The following is a 23,688-nucleotide window of genomic DNA, read 5'->3' as shown; positions in this document are numbered from 1 at the left end:
TCCGATAAATGGTCTGCTCAACAATAATATTTCAATTCGAGCCAGTAGTTCCTGAGATTAGCGCGTTCAAACAAACAAACAAATTCTTCAGCTTTATAATATTAGTATAGATGTTATAGGTATAATGCTGTCGTACAAAGATATTGAATTTTAAATTTCGTAACTAATTTGCAGGCAAACTCATGCCTTGAGTTCATTCAAATGACGATAACTTTTTTAGTGAACCGATTTTGATGAAACAAACTTTAAATGTTTTTCTGAGTTAAAACAAAGCAAATAGTGAAAGTTTTAAGTAAATCGGTTCAGTACTTTCGGAGATAAGCGTGATCATACATACAGACATACAGACAAAAAAAAAAACATTTTTGCTTTCTATTATTCATTCTTAGTGTCCCTCTATTCATTTCAGTCAAAAATACTTAATGTACAAACAAAATATTTTTAATGTTTTATTATATCTACACTAATATTATAAAGAGGAAAACTTTGTTTGTTTGTTTGTTTGGTTGTAATGAATAGGCTCAAAAACTACTGGACCGATTTTAAAAATTCTTTCACCATTCGAAAGCTACATTATCCACGAGTAACATAGACTATATTTTATTTTGGAATAAAATAGGGTTCCGTAATATATTTGGATTTTTCGGACACAAACTGAAAAAAATCAACCAAAAAGTTACTTATTTTGCGTACGCTGCCTAAACTACAAAAGATAGAATCATATAATGTTTTAATTAATTGTAGATCTTATAAATATCTACAAAAAAGTCCGCGACACACTATACCTATCTATGTCGAGTGAGGCACAACAACCACATTTTTATTTAAAAATCTTGAATTTTTTTTGGTCTACATTTAAACGCGTTTTTTACTCATGCTATTAATCCTTATCAAAATAAATAATTTCATTAATAAGTACAGTTTATGTAGATAATATTTGTTTAATATGTAGATATCTTTGAATGATTAAAATTGGATGTTTGGTTTTGAAGTTGTGGTAAAATTAAAATATTACAATTTCTGCTGCACGGCCCGTTGCGAAGTGAGCAAGACTTAGCCGCTTTGCGGGCGGTCTTTTAGTTAGTTTAAATAGAGATATATTTTGTATCGGCTGTGCATCCGTGCGGAGCCGGGGCGGGTCGCTAGTGTATAGATATACCTACTATAGCGTTATTTTGAAATGATCTGAGTCTCTGAAGCTTACTGACCTGGTTGCGGTTTCCACGGTACAGATAAGATAAGGTGTATGGATAACAGATTAATCTTAAAATAAGTATACTATGTTACTCATTATTACTAAGAATCCCGCTTATCATACCAATTTCTCGATTGCATTGAAAGCGGCGCTTCAAAGTAGTATGTTGAACTTTAATTGTGATAAATTGTCAATTGATTATTTTATTTACATACGTAATTACTTAGTTACTTACCTATATTTTTGATCAGAAATTAATCTAACATACCAACATAGATATAGTCACGTCTATATCCCTTGCGGGGTACAGAGCTAACAGTCCCGAAAAGACTGATAGGCCACGTTCAGCTTTTTGGCTTGATGATAGAATTGAGACCCAAATAGTGACAGGTCGCTAGCCCATCGCCCAAAAGGAGAATCCCAAGTTTAAAAGCCTATCCCTTGGTCGCCTTTTACGACATCCATGGGAACGAGATGGTACGAACGGTGGTGGTGGTGGGAACGAGGTGATATTTAAATAAAATTAATAAAAAAAACAGTAAATAGAAGTGTTATGTTTATACTTTAAAAATATCCTTTCAGCAATTACCTATGATATAATTAATTTAACAAAAGCTTAGATAAATAACTCGCGTAAACGAGAGAGCTGAACAGACTTCCTAAATCCTGAAGCATTTACAATAATTTATTTAATGATGTAAAAATCAGAAATAATGATGAGTGATGACGACAAACCCCAGCGGAATTAAAAACTGACGTGTGTGACCTCAATATTTGCAGAGAAACCGCATTCTTAAATACCTATCAATTTAATAACATTTAGGTACGTTCTAGAGATATGTTGTGAAGGGTTCCGTATGAATTTATTGTAATATTTTGTTAGTTTTGTAATTTTTGTAATATAAAAATTATTGTTTTGTAATAAATTTAGACTGTCGGTCTAAATGTCCGAAATAAAAGTGAGGTTAAACCATGTTTAATTTATAAATAGCAATAAATTTTATTTAATTATTAGCATCTAGAGTAAGAGGCTAATAAACTTGGGATTCTTCTATTAGGCGACGGGCTAGCAACCTGTCATTATTTGAATCTCAATTCTATCATTAAGCCAAATAGCTCAATGTGGCGTATCAGTCTTTTCAAGACTGTTGGCTCTATCTTCCCCGCAAGGGATATAGACGTGATTATATGTAAGTAAGTAAGTAAATAAATGCTTTATTGTTCACTAAAGGAGTACATTTACAAAGGCGGGCTTATCCCTAAGTGGGATCTCTTCCAGCCAACCTGACAATAAGAGGATCATATACAAAAATTGAGGCAAGGGTGAACAACTGTTCTTTAACTAATACACATACATACGTATGTATGCAACCTGTCACTATTTGAATCTTAATTCAATCATTAAGCCGAGCAGCTGAACGTGGTCATTTAGTCTTTTCGGGACTATTAGCTTTGTCTACACTGCAAGGGATATAGACGTGATTATATGTATGTACGTATCTAGAGTAAGAAGAGTCAACCAGTATGTTCAGGTAAAATGCACCAGGGAACCCTAAATATGCAGACGCGGGGTATGAATGGGTCGCGAGGAACGTCCACGATATTTATAGGACTCAGCTCACGCCGGAATGGAAGTATGAAGGAATATGTGTAATTTTACACAATTAACCCAAAATAGAGCTTATTTATTAACGACTAGCTGTGCCCGCGACTTCGTCCGCGTGGAATTACACGGCAATTTATTTCGTTGTTATTATTTATTTATAAAATTTTCTAAACATATTACCTACTAGCTGTGCCCGCGACTTCGTCGAGTCGAGTATTAATTTTTTCCAAATACAATACCTAGATTTTAGCTTATTCGCTATCAAAAAATTTATATATAATTGGCAATTAATTATAAAAAAAAATCGGATTTGGATTATAACATTATGGTAATTTTGAGCGAAGTACTTAGGTCAAATTATTTTAGGGGTTTAAAACGGGCTAAATGAGTTAAGGAAAGTGGAAAGAGGGAATAAAGAAATATAGTTTCACGATATGCAGATATTATATAAAATTAACAAGATGGCCCTTATAAGAATGGACAGGTCATCCTGATGAAAGGTCAGGTCAAACCGATGACTTCCCTTGAAGGGAGCAATGAATGTGGATGTAGTGAAAGGGGAATACAGGGGTCGTAGGAAATCGGACAAATGTGTCTACCCCTCTAGGAAGAGCGGGATGTGATGACACATAAGTATTTATAATTAATAAACGGATGAAAGAGGGTTATGAATCACTTATAATAAAAAAGGTCAGGTGATCCTTTAGGTAAGTTAAAAGTTGCATGAGTTAGTTCTTATAAAAAGATGGAATGATCCTGTTATTAAATTAAAATAAGAATAAAATCTTTATTAATTTAGGTAATTCTTTCTACCCACATTATTCTAGTCCCACATCTGTGAGCCTCTATAATTTGCACACGACTAAAAACGGGATAAACGCGCGTCTCACCCATGCGGCCTGACAAGCCGATTCAGTCGCCCGCCGGCCGCGTAGACAACATGTTGCGTTCCTACGTACTCCTAATACTACTCACGAACCGTATCCGGACCGCGTACGTGACGGACCGGCCGTCGTTCGCCGATAGACTGGACCAAATCTATGAGAAATTGGAGAAATTCACAGTAACACCGGTCGAAGTGACCAAATCTCCTCGTGAAAAGTTGTATGAGAAATTGGATAAGTTGAATTCTTTGACTCCTGGTGGGTTTAGTGCTGACGATGAAGAGCTCATTTCCAGTATTCAGTATTGGGGGAAGCTGAACGCTGAACAGCTGGATGGGGTGGTGAAGGACCTTCAGAGCGTTAGGGAGGAGGACGACAGGATTGTGATGATGTACTCGCCGTACGGTGATGGTGATTGGAGTGAAGAGGTGAGTCGGCAGAATACTTTGTTTTTTTTATAAAAAAAACTTATTGAGATGTAGGCTCTTTGGTGAAGTTTAAGAAACATCTGTAATTTATTTTTTAACTTTGTTCCTAATTTGCTTTATGAGGATTCTTTTAGCCTGATGCTACGTTTTATTTGTACAAACATACATATAGTCACGTCTATATCCCTTGCGAGGCAGACAGAACGAACAGTCTTGAAAAGACTGGTAGGCCACGTTCAGCTAATTGGCTCAATGATAGAATTGAGATTCAAATAGTGTCGGGTTGCTAGCCCATCGCCTAAAAGAAGAATCCCAAATTTAATAGCCTACCCCTTAAACGCCATTTACGACATCCATGGGAAAGAGATGGAGTGGTCCTATTCTTTTTTCCATTGGTGCCGGGAACCACACGGCTCTTCACTGTACACCTTACCAAAAAACTAAATTTTTACGGTAGGCTGCTAGATTCACATCTACATGCCTCAGCGCTTGCTGATCCACCAGTCATTGTTGTTTTGGTCCCCGAATCGCCTCTTACGACATGCATACGGCATATGAAGTTGAATTATGTAAACAAAAGTTTCTATGTTTTTGTTGTTTACTTTGTATAGCACACGGCTTAAACTAAACTCTGGTTTAGGTAAGGTAAACAATGTATAATATTAAGTTTAACATTTTGTTTATAGTCGATTATTTGCTGTACGAAATAATAATAAATAATTATGTGCCGTGTGGTTCCCAACACCAAAAAGTGCCGTGTGGTTCCCGGCACCAATAAAAAAGAATAGGACCACTCCATCTCTTTCCCATGGATGTCGTAAAAGGCGACTACGGGATATGCTTACAAACTTGGGACTCTTTTTTAGGCGATGGGCTAGCAACCTGTCACCATTTGAATCTCAATTCTATCATAAAGCCAAGAAGCTGAGCGTGGCCTATCAGTCTTTTCAAGACCGTTGGCTCTGTCTACCCCGCAAGAGATATAGACGTGACTATATGTATGTATGTATGTAAGAATAATGAATAAGACAATAAAGAAAAAATTTTCAACCCACAATTTTTAATTATGTTCTGGCATCAGCAACAGGAAGCGGGCTGCGTTTGTTCAAAATTGTAATTTAGATTTTAATCTAGATAATACAGGACATATAATTAGTCTGTAAAAGAAACACATTCAATTTAAAATTAAAATTTTTATTTTCAAACGCGCCTCATTTCTTTTTAAATGCATTTAATACACACAAGAACGTCTATATCCCTTGCGGGGTGGACAGAGCCAACAGTCTTGCAAAGACTGATAGGCGACGTTCAGCTATTTGGCTTTAAGATAGAATTGAGATTCAAATAGTGACAGGTTGCTAGCCCATCGCCTAAAAGGAGAATACTCATTAATCAGAAGTTTTTAGCCTTTCCTTTGACTGACTTTTACTATCTGCAAGAGAATTGCTAACACATTAGCATAGATATTATTATTTTTATGTCCATAGTGCCGTGTGGTCCCCGGCACCATCATAAACAAGAATACGACCACTCCATCTCATTTTCCATGGATGTCGTAAGAGGCGATTAAGGGATAGGCTTATAAACTTGGGATATTTGTTTTAGGCGATGGGCTAGCAACCTGTCGCCATTTGAATCTCAATTCTATCATAAATCTCAATTCTATCATGAAGCCGAAACGTGGCCTATCAGTGTCTTCAAGGCTGTTGGCTCTGTCTACCCTACAAGGGATCTTGTGTCTTCAAGGTTAGGTTCTGCCTAACCCGCAAGGGATTTAGACGTGACTTATATTAATGAGTGAATGAATTATGATCTCGATACCTGATAAGAAATAGCGTATAGAATAAACTTTCTTCAGCATCACGCCCACAAGTCATTGACCAACATTTGGCGGTAGACCGTCGCGTCGTGATAACTAAACAGACGCGGTCAGAGTTAAAATTAACTGAACATTTCTCTGAAACTGCACAATTGGGTTATGCTGTCACGAAAATTATGTATTATTAGACATTAGTGCCGTGTGGTTCCCGGCACTAATAAAAAAAAGAATAGGACCACTCCATCTCGTTCCCATGGATGTCGTAGAAGGCGAGGATAGATATGCTTATAAACTTGGGATTCTTCTTTTAGACGATGGGCAAGCAACCTGTCAGTATTTGAATCTCAATTGTATCACCGAGCCAAAAAGCTGAACGTGGCCTGTCAGTCTTTTCAAGACTGTTGGCTCTGTCTAGCCCGCAAGGGATATAGACGTGACTATATGTATGTATGTATGGATCTGTAAACAAGATCAAATACGGGTTAGGTTCCCCTGCAAAGGTTGAGGAGGTCACAAGAAAGTCAATTCGTTTAAAAACTTGTCTTTACTTTGAAGTTTGACTACGCATATAAATGTCTTTAGGCCAATCTTAACACAATATAGACCTAAATATCTAAAAATACAAATAATACCAATACATTTATTTTTAACGACGTTACCTTCATATCACATGACTTAATTAGATAGAGAATTTAATTAATATCTCGTAGAAATCATTCAATTCCCATTTTAATATTATAATATGGAAATAATGAAATTGAAAACTTAATTAAAATGAATTCAAATTAAAACTTAAACTAATTATAAAAAAGAAGATTACAAACTAAAATTTAATAATCTATATTAATATTATAAAGCTGAATAGTTTGTTTGTTTGAACGCGCTAATCTCAGGAACTACTACTGGTTCGAATCGAAATTGTTTTTGCGTTGAATAGACCATTTATCGAGGAAGGCTTTGGGCTATACATATAACATCACGCTGTAACTATAAGAAGCGAAGAAATAATAGAAAATGTGAAAAAAACGGGGAAAGTTATTCATCCTTAAGGGCTTCAAAAATGCCCAAAATAACTATTCCACGCGGACGAAGTCGCGGGCTCAGCTAGTACCTAATATAAATATCATACAGCTAAAGAGTTTGTTTGTTTGAACGCGCTAATCTCTGGAACTACTGGTTCGAATTAAAAAAATATTTTTGTGTTGATAGACCATTTATCGAGGAAGGCTTAAGGCTATATAACGTCACGCTGCTACTATTTAAAGCGAAGAAATAATGGAGAATGTGAAAAAAACGGGGAAAATTATTCATCCTTGAGAGCTTCAATGATGCCCAAAATAACTATTCCACGCGGGCGAAGTCGCGGGCACTGCTAGTACCTAATATGACGAATACCCTAAAAAAATAATATGTACACGTATATTAGGTAATGTAATGTAATTCTCAGTAAACACTGATGAACTTTTAAACGGCCAAGTCAAGCCGCAGGTTAACTTTAATCGTAAACTTCACATAATTTTCTGTAATTACAACTTATCTTGCAATTTATTGAGCAAACCGGTCGAATGCTTGACGTCTCTCTATGACACTCTTACAAGGTAAATCTGAAAGTTAAATACAGTAATTCTTAAGAAAACATACTAACATTTACCAGAAAAAAACTTTTTTAAGTTTTTGAAAAGATCAATAATATTTTATATACATATAATCACGTCTATATCCCTTGCAAGGTAGACAGGGCCAATAGTCTCGAAGACTGAAAGACCACGTTCAGCTGTATAGAGTGAGATAGTGACAGGTTGCTAGCCCATCGCCTACAAGTGGACTCAAGTTCAGAAACCTATCCCTTAGTCGCCTTTTACGACATCCATGGAAAAGATGTGTGGTGTGGTTCTATTGTAAAGTACTGGCAACCACACGGCAATTTTTATTCATTATTACAGGATACTTCATATCGCTTTTGGTTTCACAACATTGGTTGACGTCAAATAAATTACTTAAAACTAAGTTTACTTCCGCCGCTTGCAAGGCGTCAGTGCAGAAGAAGCTGTAACAAACTGCACTGCAGCATTTTCTTCGTTCATAAAGTTAAATAAGTAAATTAATAAATATCATCCTGAATATAAAATCCACGTCTTTTTTTGGAAAGCAGAGACTACATGTTTTCTCTGTCACGATACTTACATGCTTTTTAATCTACATCACTCTACATATAATACACACATATAAGTGAATGGAGGTTTTCCTTTTTTTTTTAAATTTATGAAAAAGATAATTTGATTGATTAATTTGATTTGAGTGATGTCACCACACTCTATTCAATAATGTTGCACTAAATGAATATGCCTGTATGTGTGAATGATACGTGTTTCTTTGTCAACAACGACAAAATATTTGCCCCTTAGACCTATTTGTAAAATATTGCTAATGATATGTTATACTTTATGACCGCCCAAAGCCAACTAAACATTGTGTCAAAACGGAGACATAAACAAGTAATTTTGTGGCACTATGTTGCTCGGACTTACGAAATAAGGTGAACAATAAAGTAATAAATCGGTTTATATTTATAAAAACGGTTCGTGACTGATGTTAACGAACAGCTGAAACTGAAATTTGCCTTCCTTGAGAAGCCTTTTTTCTCTAGGCTTTAGTCCTGGTGGTATCCTCACCATTCCGGGGAGGAGCCCGGGATATGCCTTTGACCATGGATCCTGCATTGGGTGAGTCAGGTTTTTACACGAAGTCTCCACGAATCTCCCACCTGACAATAGCTGTTTCGCTTTTTATTAAAAAGTGAAAGGATTATTTAAGAGTGCCGTGTGGTTCCCGGCACCAATACAAAAAAGAATAGGACCACTCCATCTCTTTCCCATGGATGTCGTAAAAGGCGACTAAGGGGTAGGCTTATAAACTTGGGATTCTTCTTTTAGGCGATGGGCTAGCAACCTGTCACTATTTGAATCCTATCTTAAAGCCAAATAGCTGAACGTGGCCTATCAGTCTTTAAAAGACTATAGGCTCTGCCTACCTGTGATTATATGTATGTATGTAAGTATGAAAGGATAGCGATAGTTTTTCGCGCGACAAAATTGCGTCGCACGTGACACGTGATTATCTTTCTCTCATTTCCTCGTGTTCCTGATTTCACTCTCCACAGGAGTGTTTCGAGGTCCGGGGTTCGCCTTTCGACTTTTCTCTCCCCCCTTGGTTCGGTTTTCGAAGTCCTGAGTTTTCAGCCCGTTGGCTCGCATATCATCTTTTGCGATGTCCAGCCAGGATCTTTTAGGCCTGCCCCTTCTACCTGGGCCCGGCGGAGGCGACATGGTCAAGCATCACGACACAGACAGACAGACATGATTATATCTATTGATATATCGTGCCAAGCGACTTAAGAATGGAACCACCCTACCTTTCATAAAAAAAACCGCCAAAACCACTTCCAAGAACCGACTATATAAGGAAAGACGCAAATCACTAACTTTTCATTTGTATCACGTTGCAGATTTGACAATTTTACCAGCAAAGTCGGAGATATAAAGCTCTTTTCTGACCTTTCATTCGACATATGCCCCATGTCTAAGTCTACATCGGTTCAAGAATTTTATGATTTATTTTACGACGCAATAAAATCTCTTGGCCGCTAGACACAGAGCATAACTCAGTGGAGAGGGCATTCGAGTGTTTTGTTTTAGATCTTTAGAGGACGCCAGACCGCCTTAAATGAAAATTCCCGTTAATACCGTACCGTAGAACCCGTTCCCTTGGGATATTTTGAATTTAAATCGCTGTATCTTTTAAATAAAACTCTCGTGTCACAAAAAATATTACAGTCAACAGTTACCTGTTGACTGTAATATTTTTTGTGACACGAGAGTTTTATGTTATATGGCAATGATACCCTGATAACACAAAACAAGATCATAGGGTAGTCACTAGTCAGGTTTCAAGTCATAAAAAATTACGATTGGATTGAGAACCTCCTTATGTCTCTGTAGTTGATTTTACATAACTCTTATAAAACTGTGATCAAAGTGAGAACCTCCTTCTTTGCCTTTTGAAGCCGGTTAAAATTACATGGCCGCGGTAGGATTTGAAACAATCGGGTATCTTAACTGCTTGACCGCTGACGCTCTTACGCATTCTCCAGTGAATACATTCTCCATGTTCCGAAGCTAGGTTTCTTAATATGTAAAAATAATGGAATTTAATGGCCACGAGACGAGCAATGTAGGAGCTCTAAAAGGTATTTATACAGATATTAAATGTGGTCATTCATACGGGCAATAGGTTTCTCTCGGAGACATAGTGGTCCTGAGTCCTGAGGCATTTATTTCGAAAAATGTGGCACAAATCCACCTGATTTGACAAAATTAAGCTAACCTTATCATATGCCGTGTGGTTCCCGGCACCAATAGAAAAAGAATTGGACTAAACCATCTGTTTCTCATGGATATCGCTTAGTTAATTGTTAACTTGCTAAGTTTTATCTAGCATTCCACAGAATTTGAAAGTGACATGGCTTACGCAAATTTATCGATAGGTCGCAGTTTTGCTATTATTCAGAGTGATTTGTTAGACAAAAACGTTTTATCGTTCGTTTAGTACTTAATTATATTATTATTTACCATCATATTGAAGGCCTCTGTGGCGCAGCGGTAGTACGCTTGTCTATGACACCGGGGGTCCCGGGTTCAAATCCCGGCCAGGGCGTGATGGGAAAAAATCTCTTTCTGATTGGCCTGGGTCTTGTATGTAAGTATCTCGTTACACAAGTCTCGAACTTAATTCGAGGTTAACTCAATCTGTGTTATTTTTCCCGTATATATTTATTTATGTAAACTAGAAAATTACAATTTTTTTAAATTTTAATGACTTACGAAGTAGACAGAGCCAACAGTCTTGAAAAGACTAATAGGCCACGTTCAGCTGTTTGACTTAATGAAAAAATTAAGGTTCAAATAGTGACAGGTTGCTAGCCGATCGCCTAAAAGAAGAATCCCAAGTTCATAAGCCTATCCCTTAGTCGCCTTTTACGATATCCATGGGAACGAGATGGAGAGGTCCTATTCTATTTTTTATTGGTGTCGGGAACCACACGGCATGTTTTTCTTCATTAGTTTCCTGCACTTTTGAATAGAACCACTCCATATCTTTCCCATTTATGTCGTAAAATGAGACTATTTAAATCCCTTTCATCATGTCTACCCCGCAAGGTATATAGACGTGATTATTGTATGTATAATATTAGTAAGTATAGATTAGGTTATAGGTAATAACTCTTCGTACGGACATTTACATAAGTCAGTTAACGTTGTTATCACACAACTATATCATAAAGAACACATTTGCATTGAATGAAACGGATTCCGGTAATGCAACTCGGCTCAACGGCCCCGACACACGTTTGTCAACATTTTACTTCGTGGTCATAATTTACATCTATATATACTAATATTGTAAAGCTGAAGAGTTTGTTTGTTTGTTTGAACGCGCTAATCTTAGGAACTACTGGTTCGAATTGAAAAACTATTTTTGTATTGAATACGTATACCATTTATCGAGGAAGGCTTTAGGCTCTTTTTGCGTTGAATAGAACATCACGCTGCAACTTTTAGGAGCGAAGAAATAATGGAGAATGTGAAAAAAAAAAACGGGGATTATTCATCCTTGAGGGCCTCAATGATGCCTGAAATAAATATTCCACGCGGACGAAGTCGCGGGCACAGCTAATTACTTATAAAATCTGTAGATGTGATTTGTTTAGCGACATCGGCTGTTGTTTTCTGTAATTGATAGAGCTTTGATATGTGTGTTATGTTTATATACACTCTTTCGTTCCTTTCCATGAAATCTCTCCGGTGTGAAACTGAGTGACCGGATAAGGAACAGTGTGATAAGGGAATGTTGTGATGTGAAAGAAGATGTAGTTACAGGAATAGAAAAGGCACGTTAGGATGGTTTGGACATGTGGGAAGATGAATAAAAGCAGGTTGACTAAACAGGTATACAAGGAGAGTGTGGAGGGAAAGGTCGGAGTGGGAAGACCTAGACGAACGTATCTTGATCAAATTAAGGACGATCAAATTAAGAGTACCCGAAATCGTTGAGCTTGCATAAGGAGAGACTTATGAATGTGGATGAAACGAAGTAAGTATGCAGAGATCGTGGCAAGTGGAAAGATGTAGTCTCTGCCTACCCCTCCGCGAAAAGGGCCTGAATTTATGTATGTATGTAGGTATGTATGTAAATCTCTCCCGCGTATTGTTTCTTGTCGTTGTTGGAAGTCGAAACCCGGGTCTTGAAGCGCCAAAGTGGGGGTGCCACCGGAGATTTATAAATAAATAAATATATACGGGACAGATTACTCAATTTGAGTTAGCCTCGAAGTAAGTTCGAGACTTGTGTTACGATATACTAACTCAACGACACTATATTTTATATTAAATACTTATATAGATAAACATCCCAGACCCAGGTCACACAGACAAAGTTCGTTTCTCATCACGCCGGGATTCGAAGCCGGGACCTACGGTGTCACAGACAAGCGTTGATTTATGTAACTCACTATGCGTTATTTGATAATAAAGAAAGATGAGAGAGAGATTGTCTATTATCTTTGTTGGGCGATGTTACCCTAATCACCTAAAGTTTATTGTATTTTTTTTCTGTAATAGACAAAGTTTAAATTACGAATGATTATGACAGGGGTAATCTGTGACTGTGACTGAACGTGTATCGTTCAGTCACAGTAATCGTTCAAATCATTCACGCGTCGGAGAATGATTTGAGCGATAACACGTTCAGTCGGGCATCATAATAGAATAATAAAAAAGAATGAAATATTTTATTTTTGTCATTCTGGACCGTCTGTCAACCGGTTCGACAATAACTCTCCCATCATTCTATGCGAACTGATGGACTAAACTGACGTCAAACTGATCATATAAAACCCTTGTCTTACAAACTCGTACTAGCCTAAATACCTACTGTCACAATTCAAACGACTAATCACTGCCACTAAGCTCTTTATTACTCCTCTAAAGCATTTATCACTAGTACTGTAATAGGAATTGACACGCTAATAGCGCGGTATTTGTACCGGACGGATTTACATGTGCTCTGAAAGGTTCAGGGTTCGAAGCGTGCGGCACGAACACGCAATTAGATAAATGGTTAAACCATAGAATGTAAATATTCTGTGAGTTAAACGGTAGTTGAGTATTATGCGTTAAGTTATGGTTTTGTAAGTAGGGAAGGATAAATTTAACATAAAGTGACAGTTAAGTTCCGGGTTTGAATCTCGGCCGGCCCCTTATTGATTCGTCTGAAGTATTAGAATTATGTTTATCCATAATATCCTGGTTACAATTTCTATCTACAATTTCTTTCTTATGTTACAAATATGTATGCCGTCCGACATTTTTAAATTCAATAAGTATGTTATGGGCCATCTCGTGTCACCATGACAGCCCCATATCATACTCTCCGTTTTATACAAAGAAATTACACGAAAACAAATTAAGTTAATTAAGTTTCATCACATATTGTTTAAAATTGAATAGAGCACAGGCCGGTAGTTAAAAAAAAGTAAATATTTAATTGAAGAAAAATAGTGATCTTCTTTTGTTAATTTTCCCAATGATTAGTGAGTAATTCTAATCCATGACGGATTAGAATTACTCACGATATTTTTATGTTTTAAGTTTTAACATTATACTTTTATTTTGATTTACCAACACGTAGTTATTTTTTTTCTATATTATGATATAACATTTTAAGCGATACATCGCAGCACAGCACTTAATTAAAAATTAAGTGACGTATATAGTAAAGCTTAAATTTTTTAATGTATTTATTCTGCTACAAGTCAGCTCATTTGGCAGCTTGTTATATATTTGTACTCCCTCACAAATTACTAATTAAGTAGGCATCTATATCATAATAATATTACACTTGCAAGTGATAGGATTCTCCGGATATTACGACCTATCTGACCCGCAGTTCGCAAGAAATCTGTTATTTCTAGTTTAGATATGACAGTGTCAATTATCATAAAGTATTTAACTGATTTTAAACTTACGCGTTGCATTATACTGTGGCGACATCACTAAATGTCACACAGAAACTGTCAATCATAGCGAAGAAAATGACGCGCTTAGCCAATAGCAGCGAAGAATCTTAATCGCGATTACAAAGATTTCACGGATACAGAGCCAAAAGTCTCGAAAAAACTGAATGGCCACGTTCAGCTATTTGGCTTAATGATAGAATTGAGATTGAAGTAGTGACAGGTTTTGCTAGCCCATCGCCTAAAAAATAATCCCAAGTTTGTAAGCCTATCCCTTAGTCGCCTAAACGCCATGGGAAAGAGATGGAGTGGTCCTCTTTTTTTTTGTATTGGTTCCGGGAACCACACGGCACATATTATACATATACATTAATGAATAACATATAATAAAATACATATGTTAAAACCAATTAATAAACTTACATAAAATATATACCTACCAAATTAGCAAGGCTTGGAGAGGTTTATAATTTTTAATAATTTTTTTTAAATTAAGACAGTGACATTTATTATGTGTACCTCATCAAAAACCTGGGTAATTTTACCGCTTTTACGACGAATAGCTAGGTATCTCAAAAGCAAGGGTTCTCGTGTAGGTGAGACAGTGAAATTATAATGCCACGTGAATATCGTGACAACTGTGCAATTAACTTACCAAATTGGTTTCGGTAAGAAATTGATAAAATTGCATCAGTCAGTGTCATCGCTCGGCGGGAATGCAGCAGGTGCGCCGCGGACGCCGATATTATGATGATTACGTGTCATTATGATGACTACCGTTTCGGCTGTACTTCTTCGAATTTTTAAGGTACAATGCACACAGATTGGGTTTTATAAATTTATAATACCGAATAAATTCTTTTATTTATATCTCGGGAAATTAAATGCCGACATCTATTACTTTAACATATATATACATTTAATCACGTTTATGTCCCTTGCGGGGCAGACAATGCCAACAGTCTAGAAAAGACTGATAGGCCACGTTCAGCTTTAAGATATTAGTAGTAACAGCACTTTTTTTGTAATTTTCATAAATTATTTTATTTGTAAGAGTTGGAAATTTGAAAATGATGTTCATTTGATATATTAAACCACTACTCTTTCTGTGTATGTCGCAGGAGGCATATACATACACACATATAATCACGTGCCGTGTGGTTCCCGGCACCATTACAAAAAAGAATAGGACCATTCCATCTCTTTCCCACGGATGTCGTAAAAGGCGACTAAGGGATATGCTTATAAACTTGGGCTTCCTCTTTTAGGCGATGGGCTAGCAACCTGTCACTATTTGAATCTCAATTCTATCACTAAGCCAAACAGCTGAGCGTGGCCTATCAGTCTTTTCAAGACTGGTGGCTCTGTCTACCCCGCTAGGGATATAGTCGTGATCATATGTATTTATGTATACAATCACGTCGTTATCCTTTACGGGGTAGACAGAGCTTACAGTCTGGAAAAGAATATAAGGCCACGTTTAGCTGCGATGCGCACTGATAGAATTAATTCAATAGTGACAGTTGCCAGACCGTCGCCTAAAAGAAGAAACCCAAGTTTCCCATCCTTAGTCGCCTTTTACGACAACCATGGAAAAGAGATGAAGTGTTCCTATTTTTTAACTATTGGAGCCGGAAACCACACGGTACATCGACACAATCTCGAAACTAATAACTTATGTTCGAAGCTTAAACTCAACCTTTTAATTTCATATCTGCATCGCATCTTGATCAAATTAAGGACGTCCTGGTAAAGGGTCAGGTCAAAAGTACCCGAAACCGCCGAGCTTGCATGAAGAGAGTTATGAATGTGGATGAAGCGAAGGAAGTATGCAGAGATCGTGGCAAGTGGAAAGAGGTAGTCTCAGCCTACCCCTCCGGGAAAGAGGCGTGATTTTATGTATGTATGTATGTAAACTCAACATTTTAATTTGATATCTGCATCGCACCTTACGAACTGCTCCGTTCTTATTTTTCATCAATACAAATTATTCTCAAATTACCTTTAATTTGGTGGACTCAGCAAAAATACAACCACACATCAAGTCACCTTGCAGGGAACTCTATGACGCGGTAATAGCTGCCAATTTGCAGTGAATTTGTGTGGGTTGATGTGCCGTTGACTGTACACGGCCACAGATGAATTAGAACCTGGATATTCAAGCTTACACTCTGTTACTAATACTCGTTAACATAAAATAGTATATTTAATTGAAATGTTTACTCAGTTTCTGACTTCATAAGGTCAAGATATTAGCATTCAAAGACTGCACAATTTATTGGTGGCGATATGACGTTACAATCGGTTTTAATGTCTTAGTTTATTGTAATGTATTTGTACACACATGTCACATATATACATACATATAATCACGTCTATATCCCTTGCGGGTTAGACAGAGCCGACAGTTTTCAAAGACTGATAAGCCACGTACAGCTGTATGGATTAATGATAGAATTGAGATTCAAATAGTGACAGGTTGCTAGTCCATCGCCTAAAAGAAGAATCTCAAGTTTATAGGCCTCTCCCTTAGTCACCTTTTACGACATCCTTGGGAACGAGATGGAGTGGTCCTATTCTTTCTTTTATTGATGCCGGGAACCACACATGTTGGGCGCCAATTATCATTAAACTTTATTATCTAATATTATAAAATATATAGTTTGTTGGTTTGTAACATCTTCACGCGTTACCTACAGAACCAAATCTTGAAATTTGGCGTACGTATATTATAATTGAGAGTCTGGACAAGGACATAGGGTACTTTTCATCCCGGTAAAATCTAGTCCCGTGGGATTTGCGAAAAACCTGTATTCTTTTGTAATCGTGGCGCTAAATTCATTGCTTTTTTTTGTGGTGCTAATTTCACCGTTTTTTTGAAGATGGCGTTAAATTCGTCGCTTTTTGTAGATGGCCCTAAATTCACGCGGGCGAAGCTACGGGTAAAGCTAGGCTAATTTTATAAATATGAAAGATGAAAGAAAGTTTATTTGTTTGTCTGTTACCACTTCACGGGTTTAAAAGAAAAAAAAAATACCTGAAATTTACGTTATTTACTGTAACGGGTAACATCTGAAACCTTCAATGCTTTCAGCCCGACACGCACTTGACCATTCTCTCTAATTCCGATAAAAGCTAATACTGATTGTTTAAAAATCCAATAAAACCATGATCAAAGCGCGTGCGCACTATTTTTTAACCTTTTTCAGATATCGATCTCGAGTGAGTTTGAAACGAAACAGGCACGGTCGTGCTTTTAATAGGTTCTATTCTGGGACTTGGGTTCGAATCTCGAGCATTCCAATGCTGGCGAACGGTTTATAGGTAGTTTTGAACGGGTGCATGGTGACCACAAAATTATGTGCACTTTATCTGACAACATACAACCGTAGTAAGTATACGAACTGCAACGGTGAAGTCATTTTGAAACAGAACAATAGTTATGTGTGGTTACCTACCGTCTATTTAGATATAGGAAGATTCTATATCATTCCGTGCCGTGTGGTTCCTGGCACCAATAAAAAAAGGAAAAGGACCATTCCATCTCTTTCCAATGGATGTCGTAAAAGGCGACTAAGGGATAGGCTTACAAACTTGGGATTCTTTTTTAGGCGATGGGCTAGCAACCTGTCACTATTTGAATCTCAATTCTATCATTAAGCCAAATAGCTGAACGTGGCCTATCAGTCTTCACAAGACTGTTGGCTCTGTCTACCTTGCAAGGGATATAGATGTATGTTTATATTATTACATATGTATGTATGTTTATATTATTCATAGATGTAACTACGATGAGATGCAAGGAATAACTACATAACTGTAAAAATCCCAGTTTTCGAGCTTAATTTCAGTAAATGCGAATTCAAGTTCGATTATTTGACTTGTGACATCATCACAGATTTATTTATCCAATTGATCTTTTCTTCTTTCATTCTCCTAGATGTGTCTAGTAACTGGTTCCATGTATCGAAAGAGAGGCATGATTTTTTTTTAAATGTATATACAATTGTACAATATACGTATTATCTACTGGTGAACAGTAATCAGCTCTTACACAAACTGCTTTGAACCCACAAAATAGTAGCTATTCCCGTAGAATTAGGGACACAAATTGCGAGATAATTTGAATTGACGTTAAAACCAAATCGTTTTCCTTTCAGGACGAAGAATACCCAATGGACGACTTGTACAACGATGAGGAACCTGATCCCGCGTCGACCAGCAAACCTGTCGGGATCACACCATCGGCGTTCACGAGAAAAGATGCAGAATACAGAGATGCTGAGTATAGAGAGCTGCTGGTGTCGGCTGCTGATCCCATAGCGGCTACTAATGAGAGGCCCAAGATCTTGAATAGCTGTAAGTATTACATACATATGGTCACGTCTATATCCCATGCGGGGTAGACAGAGCCAACAGTCTTGAAGACTAAATGGCCACGTTCAGTTATTTGGCTTAATGATAGAATTGAGATCCAAATATTGACAGGTTGCTAGCCCATCGCCTAAAACAAGAATCCCAAGTTTATAAGCCTATCCCTTAGTCGCCTTTTACGACATCCGTGGGAAAGAGATGGAGTGGTCCTATTCTTTTTTGTATTGGTGCTGGGAATCACACGGCACTGTAAGTATTATGAGTTTCCTAAATCGACCAACTTGCATGAAGAAAAATATAGGGATCGTGGCAAGATCAAAGTCTTTACCTAATGCTTTGGAGAAGTGGTGTGGTCCTATGTATGTAAGTAATAATGGGTTTGTACCAACTTGTGGCGGATCTCTACGCCACACGCGTCACAACAATATAAAATAAAAACACGCGACGCTTTAATCAAAAACAGCGAAAAACCTAAATCGCGCAAGCAAACATTTCACGGTTTGGAGCAATATATACAACCTTCGACACAACATCGTCTGTCTCGCGGTTCCCCAGGCGTCACACCTAGCCTGGCGGAAGATCTTCCCTTTGTTGGTGGTCGAGCCGAACTATCGCTCCCGCTACAAACTAATAGTTTAAGTTTAGGTTATAAATTGTGGCAGTTCTGTCTACATGACAAGCTTAGTTTTGTAGGCAAGGATCAGGTTTACTCAGCAAGGTATTTAAAAACTTATCAGTAAGAAATATGCCGACTGATCAGCAAATTAACTCGTTGGAAGAACTTTCCTTATGTTACTGATGACCCAATCAACATTAGCTCATCAACCACGTTGTTTTCATGGTTTGGGGACGATGGTGAGAGGAGAGCCTATGTCCTATATATTACTTAAACTGCAAAAAGTCAGTGGACTTTTTTCAGTTTAATTAATAAATAATAAAGACATAGGCTCTCCTGAAAAAAGTCCACTGACTTTTTGCAGTTTAAGTAATGAACCTTGGTGCAGCGATATAAAGTTTATTTTTAAACAAAAACAAATCGTTCATTTCATCATCATCAGATGGTTTTGACTCACAAACTCAAGATTTATCTTTAAAATTCCAGCTTCGTTGACGCCCGCGGAACGCAACGCCCTCCGGCGGGCCATCTTCACCAACATGGCGACTGTCATACGCACGGGCAAGTGTCACGACCCTCAACCTCGCTGGCTCAACGTAAGACAGCTAGCTCCTGCTGCTAACATCGTGTAAGTCATCTCCAACATTATCATTGTCACGACCACGCGTGTGGCCTTCTCTGTCTTGGATTGGAGTGTAGTAAACACTACTATGGTCTAGCCCCTGCTGCTAACATCGTGTAAGTCATCTCCAATATTATCATTGTCACGACCACGCCTGTGGCCTTCTCTGTCTTGGATTGGAGTGTAGTAAACCCTACTATGGTCTAGCTCCTGCTGCTAACATCGTGTAAGTCATCTCCAATATTATCATTGTCACGACCACGCGTGTGGCCTTCTCTGTCTTGGATTGGAGTGTAGTAAACACTACTATGGTCTAGCTCCTGCTGCTAACATCGTGTAAGTCATCTCCAATATTATCATTGTCACGACCACGCGTGTGGCCTTCTCTGTCTTGGATTGGAGTGTAGTAAACACTACTATGGTCTAGCTCCTGCTGCTAACATCGTGTAAGTCATCTCCAACATTATCATTGTCACGACCACGCGTGTGGCCTTCTCTGTCTTGGATTGGAGTGTAGTAAACACTGCTATGGTCTAGCTCCTGCTGCTAACATCGTGTAAGTCATCTCCAATATTATCATTGTCACGTCCACGCGTATGGCTTTCCCTCTCTTGGATTTAATACACTAGTATGCTTTCTATAGAGCAAATTTCACCAACCAGTCTTAAAAAGACTGATAGGCCACGCTCAGCTGTTTGGCTTAGTGATAGAATTGAGATTTAAATAGTGACAGGTTCCTAGCCCATCGCTTAAAATAAGAATCCCAAGTTTATAAGCCTATCCCTTAGTCGCCTTATACGACATCCATGGTACAGACATGGAGCTGTCCTATTATTTTCTATTGGTACCGGGAACCACACGGCACTTATTAACGGTACTTGTATTTGAATTTCAGTTACATGCCCCCATGCGTACTACTGCACCGTTGCGCCCCCGACTCCGGTTGCTGTCACGACGAGACCGAGGTCTGCGCGCCGGTCGCTGGAAACCACATCTTAGTGCCTATATACGTAAGGACTATATTTCCATATTTCCTATATTTCAATAGGATCAAGAGGATTATATTCTATATTTCCTTACAACTTCTTCAACCTATTATTGTTCTGCCAAAATTCTGGTCAACATACATACATATATATGTTCACGTCTATATCCCTTGCGGGGTAGACAGAGCCAACAGTCTTGAAAGGACTGAATGGCCACGTTCAGCTATTTGGCTTAATGATAGAATTGAGATTCAAATAGTGACAGGTTGCTAGCCCATCGCCATTCTGGTCAACCTCGTAAAAAAACAACTTAGGTACTTCTCCACCTCTATTTAGAGAAGCTCGTTGGGATAAGTTAACATATAATCACGTCTATATCCCTTGCGGGGTACACAGAGCAAACAGTCTTGAAAAGACTGAAATGCCATTTGCTACATGCCTTTGATGGAATTGAGATTCAAGGAATGACAGGTTGCTAGCTCATCGCCTTCAAGTGGAATCCTTAGTTTGTAAGCCTATTCCTTAGTTGTCTTTTACGACGTCCATGATAAAGATATGGAGTGGTTCTATTCTAAAGTGCCAGAAACCATACGGCACTGCATTTTTCTGTAATTGGATTTAGATTAAATTTTACCAAAGTAGGGTAGTCACAACTTTTAGTTAAAATAAGTGGTTAAAACTAATAATTCTCGACTTCAGCTGAAAAAAGCCAACGGCAGCATGGAGCCAGCTCGCATGAGGTTCTTCAACCACACCCAATGCGCGTGCGTCTCCCAAGAGACGTTACAAAGCACTGTCCGGACTAAAGTGGAGACGCAACAAAAACGGGAGAGCCAGTACCGGAAGGAGAATGACTACGGAGTGAAAGAGAGGCCGCCTACGCAGGAGCCCGAGTTGGAGAGAGACGAGCCTACTGCACCACCTCAGCTTAGAAGGTGACACATTTGCTCCAATTGGGAAATTGCTTTTGTTTTCGTAATATCTAATGGCTTTAACCCATATTGAGTAAGACGCATAGGCCACATTTCGCCCGATGGCTTGTTATGGAATTGAAATTCAGATAGTGACAGGTTACTTGCCCATCGCCTAGTAGAATTTTGTTAGAAGCCTGTTTAAATGCATTTGGCCTAAATACGTAAAAATCACACTCATAGAAATAGAAAAAAAAAACGTATTGTGCTTTCCCTTATCAATAATTTAATGTGACTATTATCCATTATTTTCTACGAGACTCCCGTTATATCCCATTTTCCCATGCACTTGGGAGTTGCCCAAATATTTGACATCGAAGTGGATAGTAAAGCAGATGTTCTTCTCCTATTGAGAAGATGTTGACAACTGGTTATATCTGATCAGAGGAGGTACCTTAGCTCTCCTCACAATAACACTTAACCTAACTCCTCAGTACATACATACATATGGTCACGTCTCTATCCCTTGCGGGGTAGACAGACCCAACAGTCTCGAATAGACTGAATGGCCACGTTCAGCTATTTGGCTTAATGATAGAATTGAGATTCTAATAGTGAGAGGTTGCTAGCCCATCGCCTAAAAAAGAATCCCAAGTTAATAAGCCTATCCCTTAGTCGCCTTTTACGACATCCATGGGAAAGAGATGGAGTGGTCCTATTCTTTTTTGTATTTGTACCGGGAACCACACGGCACTAACTCCTCAGTCATTGTACTTATAATCTTCCAGATGCACCTGCCCAGCGCTATTCATGGCCAAAATCACCGACAAAGGCCACTGCTCATGCGTCTGCGAATGGCCAGACTTGGTACGGAAACGAGACTGCCTCTCAATGGCTCGTGGCCGCGAGCATTTCGGTCTGAGAGACCGGGTCTGCGTCATCAACGGCGACTGCACCCCTCCCACTTGTGAATTCGGCTCCTTCGAGAGGAGTACGGGAAGGTGTCCCCCCTTAAAAAGGTACAGGAGGAGGTACCATCACGGGAGAGCGAGGCTGTTGTTCGACAAGTCTATTGATATGTAATTTGTCTTTTTGTACGATCAGAGGTTGGAGAATGGATATTTGATGTGAAGACTTCTAGTGTCTGAATTGTATCATTAAGCCGAACGTGGCTTAGCAGTCTTCTCAAGACCGTTGGCCCTGTCTACTATGTAAAGGATATAGACGTGATTATATGTATGCATGTTTCTAGTGAGATGGAGATTTGCATTGTATGCAAAATTGTAAAAAATTGTTTGTTCAAAAATTTTTCTTACGCAAACGTACAATATACAACCGTGTAATAAAAAGCGAACCTAACATAAAAAATAAAATAAATCGTTTTGATTTTTAAAATGAAGTGATAAATAATAATCGCAATGTGATGGCACTGATTATTTTGACAGCAGGATGTAAATACAATTTTGATGTGAGTGCGACAGAGATAGAATCAAATGTGTACTTGTGTTACTCCAAAATCTAACAGCTATCCTTTTTGGATTTGACTTTGGGGTGTCTCACTTTGTACTAAATGTTCTTATTCGTTATTTTTCTTTAAAGTCGCCTGTTACGGTGAGGGAAAACATCTCGAGGAAACTAGATACTCAGGCAACTGGATGTGTCACCAAGATCCAAGGAGGTCGGACAAGAGTCGCTTCGTATAAAAATCTGACTTTCCAAATCTTGGAACCATTGTCAAAGGCATACCCCGGGCGGAGTCTCAGAGTGATGAGAACTTACACAGATGCAACCGGCGCTAACGTCGGGAGAATAATGAATTAGAACCAGATATGAATTTAATGTGACGATATAAGTTTATTGAGAAAATATCCTTACTTTGTGGCAGTTATAAATTCTCTGTCATGTTTTAATTTTTCGGCCTGACCAAGATTTAATTTCAAACTGATTCATAATTCGGATAAGTTTGAAATATTATTTCACTTACAATGTCTTTTTTTTATGAAAGTTACTTTGCCTTTAATATTTTAAGATAAAATATAGAAAAAATGGTGCCATAAATGAGGAGTCATTATTATAAATTAATCGTATTATTTTAATAATAAATTATTATTTAGGTGCGTACTTATTATTTACTTTTATTTCAGAAAATAATTATGCATAATATTCTTAAGTTATT

The 23,688-nt window shown here is 37.9% G+C and overlaps 1 protein-coding gene across 1 annotated transcript; it reads left to right on the top strand.

The window, feature by feature from the left end:
- The first annotated feature begins 3,725 nt into the window (after positions 1-3,725).
- On the top strand, positions 3,726-23,688 carry LOC106132305 (uncharacterized). The gene is made up of 6 exons (XM_013331671.2): positions 3,726-4,113; positions 18,164-18,362; positions 19,480-19,621; positions 20,511-20,625; positions 21,301-21,536; positions 22,301-23,688. The coding sequence occupies exons 1-6, from the start codon at positions 3,742-3,744 to the stop codon at positions 22,593-22,595; spliced, it is 1,359 nt and encodes a 452-aa protein (XP_013187125.1). The 5' UTR covers positions 3,726-3,741; the 3' UTR covers positions 22,596-23,688.

Source organism: Amyelois transitella, chromosome 14, assembly GCF_032362555.1.
Source record: "Amyelois transitella isolate CPQ chromosome 14, ilAmyTran1.1, whole genome shotgun sequence".
NCBI classification, from domain to species: domain Eukaryota; kingdom Metazoa; phylum Arthropoda; class Insecta; order Lepidoptera; family Pyralidae; genus Amyelois; species Amyelois transitella.
The sequence above is the reverse complement of the archived record's forward strand: the minus strand, read 5'-3'. Positions and strand labels throughout refer to the sequence as shown.

Excerpts from the sequence above, each read along its gene's own strand:
- LOC106132305 (XM_013331671.2), top strand. The coding sequence starts at position 3,742 with ATGTTGCGTTCCTACGTACTCCTAATACTACTCACGAACCGTATCCGG. Across the intron at positions 18,363-19,479 it reads GCCCAAGATCTTGAATAGCT|CTTCGTTGACGCCCGCGGAA; the intron begins GTAAGTATTACA and ends TTAAAATTCCAG. Across the intron at positions 20,626-21,300 it reads ACATCTTAGTGCCTATATAC|CTGAAAAAAGCCAACGGCAG; the intron begins GTAAGGACTATA and ends TCTCGACTTCAG.